Below are 15,553 nucleotides of genomic sequence, written 5' to 3'. Positions count from 1 at the left end.
CGCAGGCCAGGAGCTGTTTTGGGGGCAGTGGACAGGGCTAGAGGGGCGTTTGCTGGGCAGCACGCTGCTCCTGCGCATCGCCAGCCCTGACAGACGTGCACCACGAAAGGGACGTGATTGTGGCTGTCTTCTCGGGAGACTCAAATTCTTTGGATCTGCACATGATTCCTGGGTCCCATCGGGGGTGACTGGAAACCCGGTCTGACCCATCTCCAGGACCTCTACAGAGGCCTCTCAGGGTCTCCTTCACAGAGTATGCCCAGAGAGAGCTGTTCAGACACATTCCCCATCGAGCCTTCAGGGGCTTGGAGAACAGGTCAGCGGAGTTAGCCCAACTCACGGGCGGGAAGGCATCCCAGGCAGAGGAAAGGCGCAGGTGCGCACAGGGAGCAGGCTCAGTGCTGCATGTCAGGCTGCCAGGGCGCGGGAGGAGCCAGTTCATGCAGGGACTTGTATGCCAGGCTGTGGCACTTGGGCCTTACCTGAGGCCATTGAAAAGCCAAAAAGTAGTCTACAACAACAACAAAAAGATTTCTGTCTCCCTGAAGAACCCCTTTGAAGGGATCATAAATAGGTGGGGACCATTCAATAGAATTTCCAGTGGCTCAGTAGTTTTTGAGGCAGGCTTTACCAGAGTGTATGAAGTCCTGAATTGCACACGGAAGAGCAGTAGGAGACCCCAGGAGGATGTGGCGGCCTTTCTGTTCCTGTTATTGGGCTTAAAGCAGGGTCAGATGTGATGAGATTCATCTATCAATTAGAGTTCCTTTCTTTTAGAGAGACATCCTGAAATATTTGCAAATTAAAGGTTGTCTTTCAGGGTTTACTTTCAGATTAGGCACAGGGCAGGGAGTAGGGCACAGGTGACACAAGGTGGCCCAGGAGTGTCGTAACTGGGTGGCAGCACCTTGCTTTTGTGTACATTTAGTATATTCTGTATTATTTTAAGAGAAAGAAAGGAAATGCCACCGCTAGTCTACTTAAAAGCATGTACTCTTGGTTCTTTATTTTTCATGGGATTACATACGTCATTTATTGCAGAAATTAATGCTCCTTTCAGGGCTAGTACAGGGATAAGTAAGTTTATCTTGCACAGAAGTGAATGATTAGTCTTGCCTAATTTATTATTCTTTGTTTACAGGATCTGAAAAAGCCTTTTGATAAAGCTTGGAAGGACTATGAAACAAAAATGTGAGTGTTCTCGTTTTTAAAATTACGTATAGGTAATTTGAGATTTCAAATTTAAACCAACCTCTTATTGCTTAAAGGGATTGTCTAAATAAACCTTAATCCAGAAAAGAATTTTTATCAACCATGTTGCTGTGGTTCGTTTTGATGACAGATGTGTTTGGTGATGCTATCTTCTTCTTTTAATCTGTTTTCCCCTGTTTCTTTGTCTAAGATGTCATAGTGGTTATAGGATGTTATTTTCAGGAAAGTTCATTGAGGGAAGTTAAGACCAATTTCTTTCAGGATGTGTTTCTTTCTGTTTTTGTTTTTAAACACTTCGTCCATTCCGTTACCGTTTTTGATAGCAGGGCAGTTTTCAGACTTCATCTTTCTGGGGATTTGTGAAAACTACTTAGCTTTGTATCTGTGTTTCTCTGAAATACCAGTTCCCTTGGTTTTAGAAGGAGGGTTCAATACCTGTTTCCTTCAGATTCATCTGCCAAAAAATAACCTGAAGAATGGAGAATTGATTCTTGGATGTGAACTACGGTTTCTACAAGAAGTAGAATTGGTTTCCTGACCTGAAGTCAACCAATAGACAAGACTCTGTTGGTTGACTTCAGGCAGTTGTAACTTCCCCAATCACAGTTTCTCATCCCTAGAGTAGAGAGAGTCGAGCTACAGGGAATTGATCAAGCAAGTAATTGTGGGGGGAATAATGGCTTCAATTATTTTAAATACTGGAAAGATATGAAATGTGGTGTTTACTTTGTAATCTCTGTGCCTTGGGTAATGTTGAGTGCTCTGATTGGAAATAGAAACTTTCATATGAAGCTATCTGTTAAAGTAAAAGGTGTTATGAGGAAGTCATTTCAAATCTAAGTACAAGTATTTCATTAGATTGTTGGTTTAAAAAAAAAAAAAAAAACTAGCTCAGGATATCTTTCCAGTGGTGAAGGATCACAAAGCTCAAATCAGTGAGCCCCACACCTTTGATACTCCTTCTATCCATGGGAATCTTACATTTCCATACCCGAGGTTGCTTGGCCCCGAGTTCTGGAGTTTCGTTGATGGTGTACATTCATTCAAAAGCACAGGCAGAGTGTTGACTAGAGAACCCTGCAGGTCCATTCAGCCCAGGGAGGCCCCCACCCAGGATCCCTGGTCCGTCAGCATCCTTTATCTGTGTGCCAGTTGGGTGAAATAAATGGGAAGGGACCAGCGGATTCCTGCTTTGCAGAGGAAAACCAAGAGTCAGTGGTTTCTGCTGGTCAGCCAGTAAGAGTAATTGAGCCAGGCCAGGAGGCAGCTTTCCCACTTCACTCAGCCGCACTTGCTGCCCGTCTCCGTGGCTGATAGGAAATGGTCCTGTGTGTGACTAGACCAAGGGCAGAAAGGGCTTTCTGAAGAAGAGTGCCTGAGAGAGTCGTCCGGTTCTGAAAAGAATAGGTTTGGAAGAAGGATAACATCAAATTCTGTAAAATCGAGACATACATGGGTAGGATGGGGACAGAATTCCTCACAAAACCCTAGAATTTAGGAGGAGGGAGCAGCACCCTTTAAACTTGAAGTAATTGTAGGATAAATAAAGGAAGTAATTCTTTATTAATGTGGGAGATTCATTTATCCCGAGAGGTTTCGTGATATGTAACAACCATAATAGGTTTTAGATGTCTTTAAAATTCCTGGGCAATAGTCCCATACCTGATTATTAAGAGAAATGACCAGTGTCTGGACCGTCTCTTGCCTGTGAAGGAGTGTCAGGGACACCTTGGAGTTGTATGATTCTAGTCCCAGGGACCCTCCAGTTACACTCCCTCCAGGATGCATAAACTCACTAAACAACAACATCCCTCCCAAAGGGTCTCCTGTATGTTTATTTTTCACTCATTCACTCCTTCCAATTATTGAGAACCTACACAGTGCAGGACACACAGAGAAATTACATTTCTTGCCTCTTCTTAAACACTCTAGTCCTCCTTGCCCTAATGACAGGGAGCCCTCTGGAACCCCGAGTAACCCATTTCATCACTGGATGCCTTTGAAAGAACATGCCGCTTGGGTCTTCTGGAGTCTACTTGAGGCTGTACAGAAAGAGCTGCTTCCCTTGTCTTCACGGCCGCCCTTTCTGTTTTTCGAGTGCTTTCTGTTGGTTGTGTTTAGTCTCCTTTTCTCCAGAATAAAAACTCACAGCTATTTCAAGCCCACCTCAGCAGACATGATTTTGTGGCTCTTTTTTACCCTGGTGCCTCTTCTTTGGATGTGCCCGTTGGTCAGTTTTTACCCTGAACCGCACACTCGACATTTAGGTAATACAGGTTAGGCACGAGATGAATGTAGAAAGGATAATTAAGCCGACAGCATGGAAAGGTGGTTGGTCGTCTTCCACAGTGATGAGCGGTGTTTTAGGTCAAGGCAGAGAGCTGGCCTGGCTTTACTGAGTGAGGAGGTGATGACAGAGACTAGGGAGGAAGTCCAGGAAGAGAAACAGTGGGTAGGGAAGAGTCAGATGGTGCCCTTGGGTTGCTAGAGGGCAGGCAGGCTCTGAATGCTGATGCCAAAGGAACCCTCCAAGCCCTGTGCAGACTTCCCACCTCCTCTGACCCATACCTGACTCAAAGCAGGTGCTTAGGAAATACTTGTTGAGTAAGTGGGAAGACCCGGTTTGACATGTTCATGAGGACACCCATTTTCCTTTTGAGGGAGTTGAGAGGCTGCCTGTGCTGAAACGTGTGGTGAGCGTTGGTCTCGCCAGGCTGGGTACTGGGGTGGCTTCAAGGCTGTCCCTTTGAGTTCCGTGCCAACAGGCATCTTGATTTATCTTTGCTTTCACATGTAGAACCAAGATAGAAAAGGAGAAAAAGGAACACGCCAAGCTCCATGGGATGATTCGGACTGAAATAAGCGGAGCGGAAATTGCCGAAGAGATGGAAAAGGAGAGGCGCTTCTTCCAGCTACAGATGTGCGAGGTAAGGCGGTGGTGAAGGCAGGTCCTACAGCCCAGGCTGTGCCGGCTCTGCCCTCACCTGTGGGAGCGTCTCACCGATACCAGCGGCTTCAGAGAAAACGCCACATGCATTATTGGACTCCCTTTGCCCCTGTGTTGACATTTCTTTTACTAGGGAAGTGTCAGCCTCCTGGAGGGTAGAATTAGGTTACTTTAACACCAACATTTTCTTAAAAGTAGAGAAAAACCACTAAATGTGTAGAATGTTCTTTCTGGCCTCACATATGTACTCTTGCTAAAATATTTATTCCTTGGGTGTATTTAAATGAGATCTCTGAGTTCCCTTGTACCAATGGAGTCAGTGACTGGCTTGTGGGAGGGTGAGAAGTCAGCTGAAAACAACATACAGCAATGACAGACCATGGCCTGTGTCAGTGTCTGTGAGTGGATGGGAAGTCAAGTCACCTGTTTGACTTCCTGCTAGATCTCACCTACTCAGGCGGGAGCACTCATCTAGCCCGAAGGCCCAGGTGGCCTGGGGAGTGCCTCTCTGCTCCACTCCATCCCGCTCGCAGCCTCAGACCTTCCCTTAGTGAGGGGGAGACAGCAGGATGGACACTCTCAGAGCATTTTTCTGAGATCAGAGACCATGGATTATGAAGGCCTTTGCTCACAGATTTTTTATTTTTGTGCCTTGCTTGCCAGGTACATGTATACAAATGGCACATGGAAATAGCTGCCACCTCTGCCTGGGGTTGGTTGCTCCTGGCAGTGCCAGCGAAGCTCCCTCGTGCTAGATGGCATTTGTTTCCCTCTCATAGTGGTGCAAACTTAGGTTTCAAATGTACAAAATGCATGGGTGATGTTTGTGACAGGCACTGAAACTGGTATTGGCCAGCTCTTAATTCCCTCTAAGCAATCAACAACAAAGCTAATCCAGAAGGCACTTTCTGATTTTGGAATGTATGTTTGTTAATTGTAGCAGGAGCTTAACCCTTATAAATACATATATCTTAGAAATGTATTTAAATGAGTTTTTATTCCCAGAGCAGACTCTTAAGTGGTCAGCAGAGAGGAATCAGTCCCAGGAATCAGGGTGGCAGTTGAAAGTTAAGTCCATTTTGTCTAATGTTAGAATATCTACTTATCTTAGTCTGTTTTCTCTTGCTATAACTGAATACCTGAGAATGGGAAATTTATAAAAAAAATTTCCCAGTTCTGGAGGATGCCAAGTCCAAGGTTGAGGGGCTGCATCTGGTGAGGACCTTCTTGCTGGTGGGGACTCTGCAGAGTCGTAAGTCAGTGCAGGACATCACATGGTGGGGGCCTCACAAGAGACAGCCAAACTGGCTTTTTAATAGCAGACCCACTCTTCTCATAACTGTACCACTCCCTCAGTAATCCATGAATGGATTAATCCACTCATGCAGTCACCTCCCAAAGGTTCTACCACTCAACACTGCTGCATTGGGGACCAAGTTTCCAACACGTGAACTTTTAGGGGACACATTGAAACCATATCACCACTCCAGCTCTTTTGGTTACTATTTGCACCCTTTTACATTCAACCTGTGTATATCTTTGAATCTGAAGTGTATCACTTATAGATAATATATATAGCTGGATCATGTTTTTCTTATCAGTTTGACAATCTCTGCCTTTTGATTGGATTAATCCATTAACATTGAATGTTACCATTGATATGATTGGATTTACTTCTGTTATTTTACTTTTTTTATGTCTGTCTCGTGTCTTTTGCTCCTTGATTCCTCCTTTACTGCCTTGTTTTTCATTGAGAGAATGTTTAGAGATATTCACTAGATGAAAAACAAGCAAATATTTTTAAATATTCACTTGATGAAATGAATTCTCAAGATAAAGCCTTTAATTAAACTTAAAGGGTTCTTGTAGATAGGAGAATGGATGTTTTTATACACATTTTTTTGTAAACACATATCATGTGTAGTATAAGAGGCTGCATTCTCAAAAGAAAAACACATATCATGTATAATACCACCTTCCTGGCGTACCTTATAGAGTGGCAGAGAAATCAGCGGGACAGCATGAGACAGGGACTAGGAAACTGCTGTGTGTTATACAAGCACAAAGTATTGTTTTTTTTTTGTTTTTTTTTTCTCAATCCTCCTTCTGTAAGGGTATTGTTTCTAATTAAGTACTGTAGTAGCACTTTACAAACAATCAGGGTGAAATTAAGTAGTAGTGTTTTACAAAGAATGAATTTGGAAAGGGGCGTTTGTGTTCAGGTCATGCTCTTTTTGGTTAGTAAAGTAGATCTCTATTTACCTAAATGCTTTAAGACTACTTAAAATGCTTACTGAATTTTGAAGTTCAAGTAGTATGTGAAGGTCATAGCCATGACTTGAGGAGTAATTGGTTCCCCACTTGGCTCTGTCGTTGCTTCCTGTGGTATGCACCTTGCACTGGTTACTTCTCTTCTGTGTCCAGGTGAATTGATCCTGTGAACTGACTAAATCATTTATTTTAATGGAAATACACTGTGTAGATGATGCCTCTCAGTCATAGACTTAAGCCATCTTTTGAGCAGTCCTTAGGTAGTGCTGGGTCCTGGCTCTGCAGAGCTGGCCCTTGGAGGGGTCAGGCACTAATGTTTCACAGTTGAGTGACAGCTGTACTATATGCGTGCATAAAAGCAGAGGTGGGCTTATCTAACAGTAAACTCACAGTTTTCACAGGAGAAGACATCGGATGAAGAGTGTAGAAGTTGGCCAGATAGTCATGGGCCGTGAAGGCCTTTATTTCCATGGGTGAGAAAGATCATTTGAAAAACAGTTCCTTGAGAATCCAACTCTGAAGTGAATTAGATTGCCTCCATTAAAATCATGTTAAAAGGCTGGGCAGGGTGGCTCACACCTGTAATCCCAGCACTTTGGGAGGCTGAGGTGGGAGGATTCCTTGAGCCCAGGAGTTCAAGACCAGCCTGGGCAACGTGGTGAGACCTTGTCTCTACAAAAAACAAAAACAAACAAACAAACAAACAAACATGACTTTAAAATTATTTGACTGTTTCCCCAGACTGAAGTTCTCAAGCTTTAAGTGCTTGCTGTTGTTTAGGTGTTTAAAATTTTAGTTGCCCAGGATCTAATCCAGAAGAGTGGCTTTCAGGCTTTTATTTTAAAGCTGTGGAGCCCTTTCTTCAAAATTCATTTAATAAAGAAATTCAGTATGTCAAATAGGTAATACAGACCTTCTGCGGGCGGAGAAGGCGTGAGAGAGCCTCTGTTGCTGATTGTAAAAATAGTATACACTTTTTAAGAAAATTGGTTAATATAAGAAAATGTATATAAAAGGAATTAAAAATTGCCCCCAAATTTTACTTATCCAAAGATAACCACTTTGACATTTAACTAAACATCTTTATATGTCCCTGTATACATTCAAAAAAAAATTGTATAAGTAGATCTTTCTCTGCTGACGCTTTATAACCTATTTTCACTCTCTGGTATGTTGATGTCCATGTCAGAAATTTTGGATTTTATTGGCTTAGTGGCTGCACAGTATTTTCTGTATGGATGCACCATATGTTAATTTCCCACTCATTAGGTTTGGGCTGTTGGCATTGTTTACTTTTATAAACAGGATAGCAATGTATCTTCTTTTCTGTTCATCTTTGTAAACTTTTGTGGTTATCTTCTTAGAATAAATTCCTGGGAGTAGAATTTCTAGGTCAAAATGTGCATACGTTGAAAAATTTGATACATTGCCAAATATTTAATATCAAAAAGAAAGAGGGAAAGAAGGACCTATAGGTAGTTGTTACAGGCAGAAGGACAATGTGTATCTTACAGTTTCACAGCAGCTTTCCACCTCCTCCTTGGGCTGCAGAGAGACCTCAGCCAGCAACTGAACTTGGGTACCCCTACCCCACCCCCACCCATCCTTTACAGGTGAGAGCCAGGGCAGCAGCTTTTCCAGGGGACATTCCATTTCAGAGATCATCTCCTGACAGCGGAGGGGATGGGGACTCATGAAGTCCTTCTATTTTCTGACACTGGTTTTGTAGCTCACTGAGGCTTTCTGATATCTTCGTGGTCGCTAATGAATTCTCCAAGTTAAAAATAGCTTTAATTCATTTCAATTAAACTTTGTTTTTTTCCAACAATCACATTATTTTACTTGTAAGGGAAATGTCTCAGGACCAGAGACATGATGTCAAGCATCTCAGCTACAATACATTAGCAGTTATTGTTCCTAAAGAAAGGGACCTTGGGCCAGAAGTATGTTTGAGATGGTTAGAAATCCCATTTATTTGAACCATCCATAGTCTTCCATGCAGCTAGAGTGAAGATTTCTCCTAGCAGGCCAAGATAGACTGTCTTATTACTAGGAGTTTTTGGCACTTCAATATTTAATTATCTGACCGTCAGATAATTCATATGGCCCCAAAATAAACGGTTATGGAATCCAGGAGATACTAAGTGTCGATCATGTGCTCTACGCATTGTAAAGGATGCAGAGAAGTAGAAGAAATCATCTCAGTCCTCAGAAGCTCCTTTTAAACTCATATTCTGCTTACTTCTGTGACATTTCCTTTTCATTTTTCAACAGTATCTGCTGAAGGTCAACGAAATCAAGATTAAAAAGGGAGTAGATTTACTTCAGAATCTGATCAAATATTTTCATGCCCAATGCAAGTAAGTTCTTCTCTGTTATGTTATCTTAAATGTTTGTTCATGTGTGGCAACTTCTGGTAGATCTATAGATAGCTCGTAGGAAATAAACACTCACTTAGAAGTCTATAGTAAAGGGAATGAGGTGCTGACTCATGCAACAACACGGGTAAACATTGAGAACACGTTCAGTGAAGGAAGGCAGACACAAGAGGCCATGTACTGTATGATCCCATTTATTTGGAAGGTCAGGAATAAGTATGTCCACAGAGACAGAAAGCAGGTGAGTGATTGCCGCAGCTTGGAGGAAGAAGGAAATGGGAAATGGCTGCTAACGGGTATAGGGTTTCTTTGTGGGATATTGAAAATATTCTGGAAGTGAGTGCTAATGATTGCACAACTTTGTGAATTTACTAAAAATCACTTTAAAAGGATGAATTTTATGGCTTTATGGCTTAGGGATTATATCTTAATTAAAAATAAAGGCATATATACAATATAAAAAATCTGTAGTAATTGCCAGACATATTTATTTTTGGCTCTTTTTGTAGAGGGACAAACTCATTTGACCTATTCTGCAACTCTCAGATGTCTGTTAAAAGAGAAATGATACAATGTTAATGCAGTGTTTTAAAATAACAAAACACTTTTATATATTATCCTGTGGAGCCAATGACTGTGATGAGCAAAGGAAGATGTTAGTAGAGGAGAAGGAGAGGATTCCACGTGCAGGGGCTGCTCAAGTACTCAGCTTTGCCATCTATGTCAGTACTTCAGTCTGACCCACGTCTGTGACCTGGCTTCTGCTCCTCGACCCCCAGTCACTGATATAGACAGGCCTCTGGCTCCTTCACTCACCCACCCAACACACTTTTATTGAGCACATGCTATATGTCAGGCGCTGGACCAGAGGCGAGAGACACAGTGATGTGCAATGCTGGCATAGTTGCTGCTCAAAGAGTCAAGTAGGGAAGTTAGACTGAAAGAGACAAATTTCTAATTAGATGTTTACAAAATTGTTTTAAAGTATAGGAATCTAAGAAAGAATATAATACAGGGACCTGATTTAGATAAAGATTTAGGGTAGGGTTTTTTGTTTTTTGTTTTTCTATTTTGTTCTCTGATACAGTCTCCAACAGCCAGCACACAGTGCCCGGAACACAGTAGGTACTCAGCTGTTTCTTGAATGAGCTGCAGGCCTCTCTGAGGAGACATGGATCTGAGATCTAAAGTATGAGGAGGAGCCGGCAGATAAGGAGTGGGGGAAGAACATTCCAGGCAGGGTCTAGGTCTTAAGGCAGGAAAAAGGCCAAGGTGACGTAAACTCAGTGAAAAAGGAGAGTGGCGTGAAACGAAACTGCATGGAAAAGCCTTAGGGATGTGGATGGCCCCAGACCATCTTGCAAAAGTTTTTAGATTTTATCCCAAATATGTTGGGAAGCTCTTGAAGAGACTGAAGCAGAGGATCATTTGTATGCGCTCCTGTGATCTGCCAGGCGCTATTAGGGGTTTTGGTGATGCAGTAAGGAGGAAAACAAAGTTCTTGCCTTCACGGACCCTGGGGTCTCATGGGGGAGGTAAGTAGGAAACACGAGCCAATATTTAACTGAGTTTATGAAAAGGCAAAACAGTGATGGGGAGAGAGACAGTGGTGTTGGTTAGAAGCAGCTTCAGGAAGCTTCTCGGCTGTAACAAGATTACTCTGCATGTTGTGGAGAAGGAACCAGACAGGACAAGGGTGGATGTGGGCAATTGCTTGGGTACACAGCTCCTGTCCCTATGCAGCCCAGAGATGACGATGGCCCAGCTGGCTTCGTGACAGCGGGAGTGGAAGGTGTGGACTGACAAGAAATCTTTTCCTTGTGGAATTGCCACGCCTGTCTGCTTACCTTCCCAGAGCAGGCTGTGCCACCAGCGACCTACCTACCTTTGTACACAATTGTTTCTTTTCCTAGAAGGCCTCTTCCCTTTGTGCCCTCCCTGTCTTCTGTTCCTCCTAGGACCCAGCTTATGGATCATTCCTGCTTTGCGATGCTTCTTGCTTTTGGAATTCCTTTTCTTCCTCCTGTGTTGCCGCCACACCATCTGCTTGTCTCCATGATGACATCTTCCTTGTGTTTCTGTGCCGCTGAACTATACGCTCTTAAGGAAGGGGCCATGCCATTTATTTGTTTTATATCTACAGTGTGTGGCGCATTTACCTGGCACATATTTGCAGCAGTGAATTGCACTGTGGAATTGAACTGAGCTCTGCTTTGGAATTCTTCATACAGCTTTGATGATGTTGCATTTCTAAAGCACTTGAGGTCGGCGGCAAAGGAGGATGTGCTGAGTGGTTCATCCAAAGTTAAAAGAGAGCTTCAGCCATTAAAAAAAAAAAAGAGTGAAATCATGTCTTTTGCAGCAATAGGGATAGAACTGAAAGTCATTATCTTAAGTGAAACAAGCCAGCCGCAGAAAGACAAATATCACATGTTCTCACTCCTAAGTGGGTGCTAAGAAAGGCATACCCATGGATGTAGAGAGTAGAGTGACAACGGAGTCTCAGGAGGGTGAGGTGAGTGGGGATGATGAGAAATTATTAATACTTAATAGGTACAATGTATGTTATTCTGGTGATAGATACCCTAAAAGCCCTAAGTTGACCACCAGGCCTATAACAAAACTGCACTTGTACCCCATGAATTTATATTAAAAAATTTAAAAAGAGAGCTCATTGCTACTTGGTGGAAAAGACCTTGCAATTGTATAGTTTTCAAGATGAATTATTTTATGGAGACTCAAAATTCTTACTTTGTGATGTGCATGCAAATTACTTCTTCAGTTCTTATGTCAGGCAATTTAGGAAGTGGGTCGCTTCCTTGCTGATATTTTTAAGAAGAAGCTATTCTGGGATTTCCTCCCCCCGCCCCTTTATTTTGCCCAAACCAATCAGTTGGGTAGCAACAGACCACTTGTGGAAAAGTGAAGTGGCCTTTTATGGACATGAGCTCAGTAACCTTAAAAATATGAATCTTCCATTACTTCCTTTTTGGATGTGAGAGAGAGTGTGTACGCTGCCTGCTCTTCAGATCAGTCAAGCAGCTTTGACTTTCTTAATTCACATTCTGGAGGCTACAGCGTGGAGCCCGAGCGACTCAGCTGCAGAGTGAGAGGAGCTCGCAGCCGTGCGTGTTTCCACGTGTGGGAGCTCCTCTCATTTCCCCATCACACACGCCCAGTTTCCGCTTCTTGCCCCCAAGGGCACGGCTTTGCCTGGTGGATGCTGTGCCCTGCTGGGCAGACGCGGGCCTCTGCACACTGCTGTGCTCCGCCAGGGTGAAGAGGCCATTGTGTAAACCAGATTCCAGGGCTCAGGTTTGGCTGTTGACCCTTGGAACTACTTAGATATGCGTTATTTTGCTTTTTCTTTTCACTTTAAGTGTTCTTAAAGAATACTTCATGTTCTTTTATTTTTATTTCATTTAAGGAAGGAATTTTCATGTCTCCCTCGTTCCTGGAATATCTTGAAAACTTGTCTTGTTAGCCTTTGCTCCTGAACGTTGAAGATCACGGGATCTAGCGGAATCTAGAAGTAGGGCATTATAACATTATAAAACAAACACAGCCATGGTTTGGCAAGGCACGGTGGCTCATGCCTGAAATCCCAGCACTCGGGAGGCCAAGGGGGCGGATCACCTGAGGTCAGGAGTTCGAGACCAGCCTGGCCAACGTGGTGAAACCTGGTCTCTACTAAAAATACAAAAATGAGCCGGATGCGGTAGTGCACACCTGTAGTCCTGGCTACTCGGGAGGCTGGGGCTGGAGAATCACTTGAACCCAGGAGGCGGAGGTTGCAGTGAGCTGAGATCATGCTGCTGCACCCCAGCCTGGGCGACAGAGCGATTTTTTTTTTCAAAAAAAAAAAAATAACAGCCATGGTTTGAAAGGTAGTGATGAGTGTTGAATTGACTTGTTCTTTGAGCCAATGCCTGCTGGAAACCACTGTGACCAGCTCTTGCTCGGTGAACTTGGAATGCATGGTCAAGATGAGGCTCAGCCCCGGATGCTGCAGAGGCTTGCAGAGGAGGGAGGGGCGGCTGTCACAGGCAGACCCCATCAGCAGACACCACGTTGGAATGTGGTGGCATGAAGGCTGCAGGAGGGGCCCTGGCACGGTGTGTGGGGCCCAGAGAAGAAAGGAGCTACTCTGCTTGGTGGGTTTGATAATTGCCTCTAAGTGGGCGTATTTTAAAGGATAGAAATACACCCCTTCTAGCCTGGTGAGGCAGGCTAGAAAATGTTTAATAGACAACAAAATTTGATTGGGTAATGTTGATGGTAAAAGTTCTGTGAAGCTTGGAAAAGTGTTAATGGGCTCAACTTAAGAAAATCTTCTGGGGCTAGCTATGTAGTTAGGACTGTCATAGGGACAGCAGCCAGTGGAGAAGCAATAGTGTTCCTTTTCTTAAAGCTTCTCCTGACGCCAGGGCTGACTGCACTTTGAAGGGGTGTCTGGGTGCCAAGACACGCCTCAAGGAGGGTACAGGAAGGTCAGCACTTTGAAAAATCAGAGGGAGGAGATTTTCCAGGTAGGTGGATGGTGAAGATTGGCTGGGCTATTACAAAGATTAAATCTAAATCCAAATTCATATTGTTATTCCAAGTACACCGTTCATTGTCATGCTGGAAACAGCGTCCTGACGAGAAGTCATCTGAGCACTTGATTCCACTACGGGGCTCATGCTCACGCGCTCTCGCTCTTGCTCTCTGTCTTACTGTAGGGAGAATTGCCAAGTCGCAAAGGTTCTTGGAGCTGTACACCTGCTCCCTCTCCCTGGGTGGTTTTGCATTTATCACCTGTAATATTTTTCCTACTCTTTATCTTAGATCTTAGAGATCTCTGTCCTCCTACCTATTTCACAAGAGTTTGAAGTGATTAAGAAAATAGTTACATAAAGAAAAACATGTAAATAAAATACAAGAATTAGATGAGTTCAGAAACATATTCTGTATTCAGAAAAAACCTATTAAAATACAGGAACAAGAGTATAAAATAAAGAATTGTGTGTCTATCTAAAGATGAATGAAAACATTCTAGCATTCTGACCTCTGTGACTCCGAATAAACACTGGTCAGAGTTCATGCCCCACAGCCTGTGTGTCCCTCTCCTTCCTCCTTGGAGTTGCTGCATTAAAGGCCATGCTGCAGTGTTTTCACGGCGCCTTCTGTGTGTGACACATTTGGTCTGGGAAACACCCATAGAGCTACTGCTGAGTTTAAAAGAAGTAAACATCACCTCACATGACATATGTGAAACCCAGATCACTTTTTAAAGATAGTCTCCTTGGTATCCAATAAACTGGCTAAAGTTGGTGACAGTCCATCCTTCATTAAGTTATTTATTCATTCAATAAATGGCATGTGCTTGAAATACACCAAATTTTGCGGGTACTTTGTGCCTCCTGGAACTTCAGATCTAATGAGGGAATTCTGCTTTAAACAATCACACTAATGAATACATAATTGCAGTTACAGCAAGCGTTTTGAAGCAAAATACAAAATGCTCTGAGAAAGTATAAGAAGGCCTCTTACAGGGGAATAACTTGTAGGGGATTATGGAAGGCCTCACTAACTGGGGATGTTTAACCTAAAACTTGAAGAATGAGTGGGAATCAGCCAGGTGAAGCAGACACACGTTAGGAGAAGCCTTTAGAGGGAAGAAACAGAAGGCCGAGGGCCAGGGGCAGGAGAACCTGGGGGTCACGGAGGAAGGGAGAAAAGGCCGGTGTGTCTGGAACCGAGTGAATAAAGGGGGTGGAATGGTGTGGGTTGAGGCTGGAGCTGCAGGCTGGGGCCGCATCAGGCTTCATTACAGGTTAGAACTTTCTCCTTAGCTCACATTCCTCTCAAAAGGGTTACACACAGCACCCTCCAGAGGCAGCGCTGAACACCAGCCCATGGCTCCAGCAGAAAAACTTGTCCAGCCTCTGTTGTATTTCCTGAATCACTTGTTATAGGTGACCTCACAGCATTGAGTTCTCAGCCTTAAAATAAAAAATTCCTCTTGATATTTGATCTCAAGTTCTCTACCCACGGTTTCCTACCTCGCAGATACAGTGTGGTCATCAAAGCTGCTTCGTTCTTTTCTGCATTATTTCTCTCTCTCTCTGTCTCCTTTTTTTTTTCTTTTTTTTTCTTTTTGAGAGACAGTCTCACTCTGTCGCCAGGCCAGAATGCAGTGGCGTGATCTCAGCTCACTGCAACCTCCACCTCCCGGGTTCAAGCAATTCTTGTGCCTCAGCCTCCCGAGTAGTAGCTTTTTGTATTTTTTTTTTTGTATTTTTAATAGAGTATTTTTAGGGGTTTTGCTATGTTGGCCAGCTGGTCTGGAACTCCTGGTCTCTAGTGATCCTCCCGCCTTGGCATCCTCAAGTGCCTCACCCTGGGATTATAGGCATGAGCCACCGCACCCGGCCTCTGCATTCCTTCTCTTTTCCATGTCGCGGTCGCCTGTTGTGGCACATTCTTTAGTGTCTTCTACTTGTGCCGCATGGCCTTTCTGGCTTCAGATGCAGAACCCTCTCCCTGTTATAAACTGAAAATCAAGGCCTCATTTTATATGGGTCGAGAAAAATCTCAAATACCTAAGCTTATTGCAATTCCTTTTCTGTTCGCTCCTGCTAATTTTGAATGTCATTTTATTCTTGGTTTGCCTGATATTTTAAGGTTCTGTTCATACAGTCTTTTCCCCCAGGAGTTACATAATGACTTCAGTCACTTTAAAGAAGTTTTTTAATCCATCTGA

At 43.5% G+C, this 15,553-nt stretch overlaps 1 protein-coding gene across 5 annotated transcripts in view; it reads left to right on the top strand.

The window, feature by feature from the left end:
* The window catches only part of ASAP2 (ArfGAP with SH3 domain, ankyrin repeat and PH domain 2), a 198,738-nt gene that overhangs the window by 112,086 nt on the left and 71,099 nt on the right, over nucleotides 1–15,553 (top strand). For all 5 annotated transcript variants that reach the window (XM_024242392.3, XM_024242394.2, XM_063713485.1 and 2 more), the window contains 3 exons: nucleotides 1,142–1,191; nucleotides 4,010–4,139; nucleotides 8,705–8,790. In XM_024242392.3, the coding sequence (XP_024098160.1) occupies nucleotides 1,142–1,191; nucleotides 4,010–4,139; nucleotides 8,705–8,790 (266 nt within the window). The remainder of the gene's footprint in view (nucleotides 1–1,141; nucleotides 1,192–4,009; nucleotides 4,140–8,704; nucleotides 8,791–15,553) is intronic.

This window comes from Pongo abelii, chromosome 12 (genome assembly GCF_028885655.2).
Source record: "Pongo abelii isolate AG06213 chromosome 12, NHGRI_mPonAbe1-v2.0_pri, whole genome shotgun sequence".
Lineage (NCBI taxonomy): Eukaryota > Metazoa > Chordata > Mammalia > Primates > Hominidae > Pongo > Pongo abelii.
Note: the sequence above shows the minus strand (reverse complement) of the source record. Positions and strands in the feature narration are given on the sequence as shown.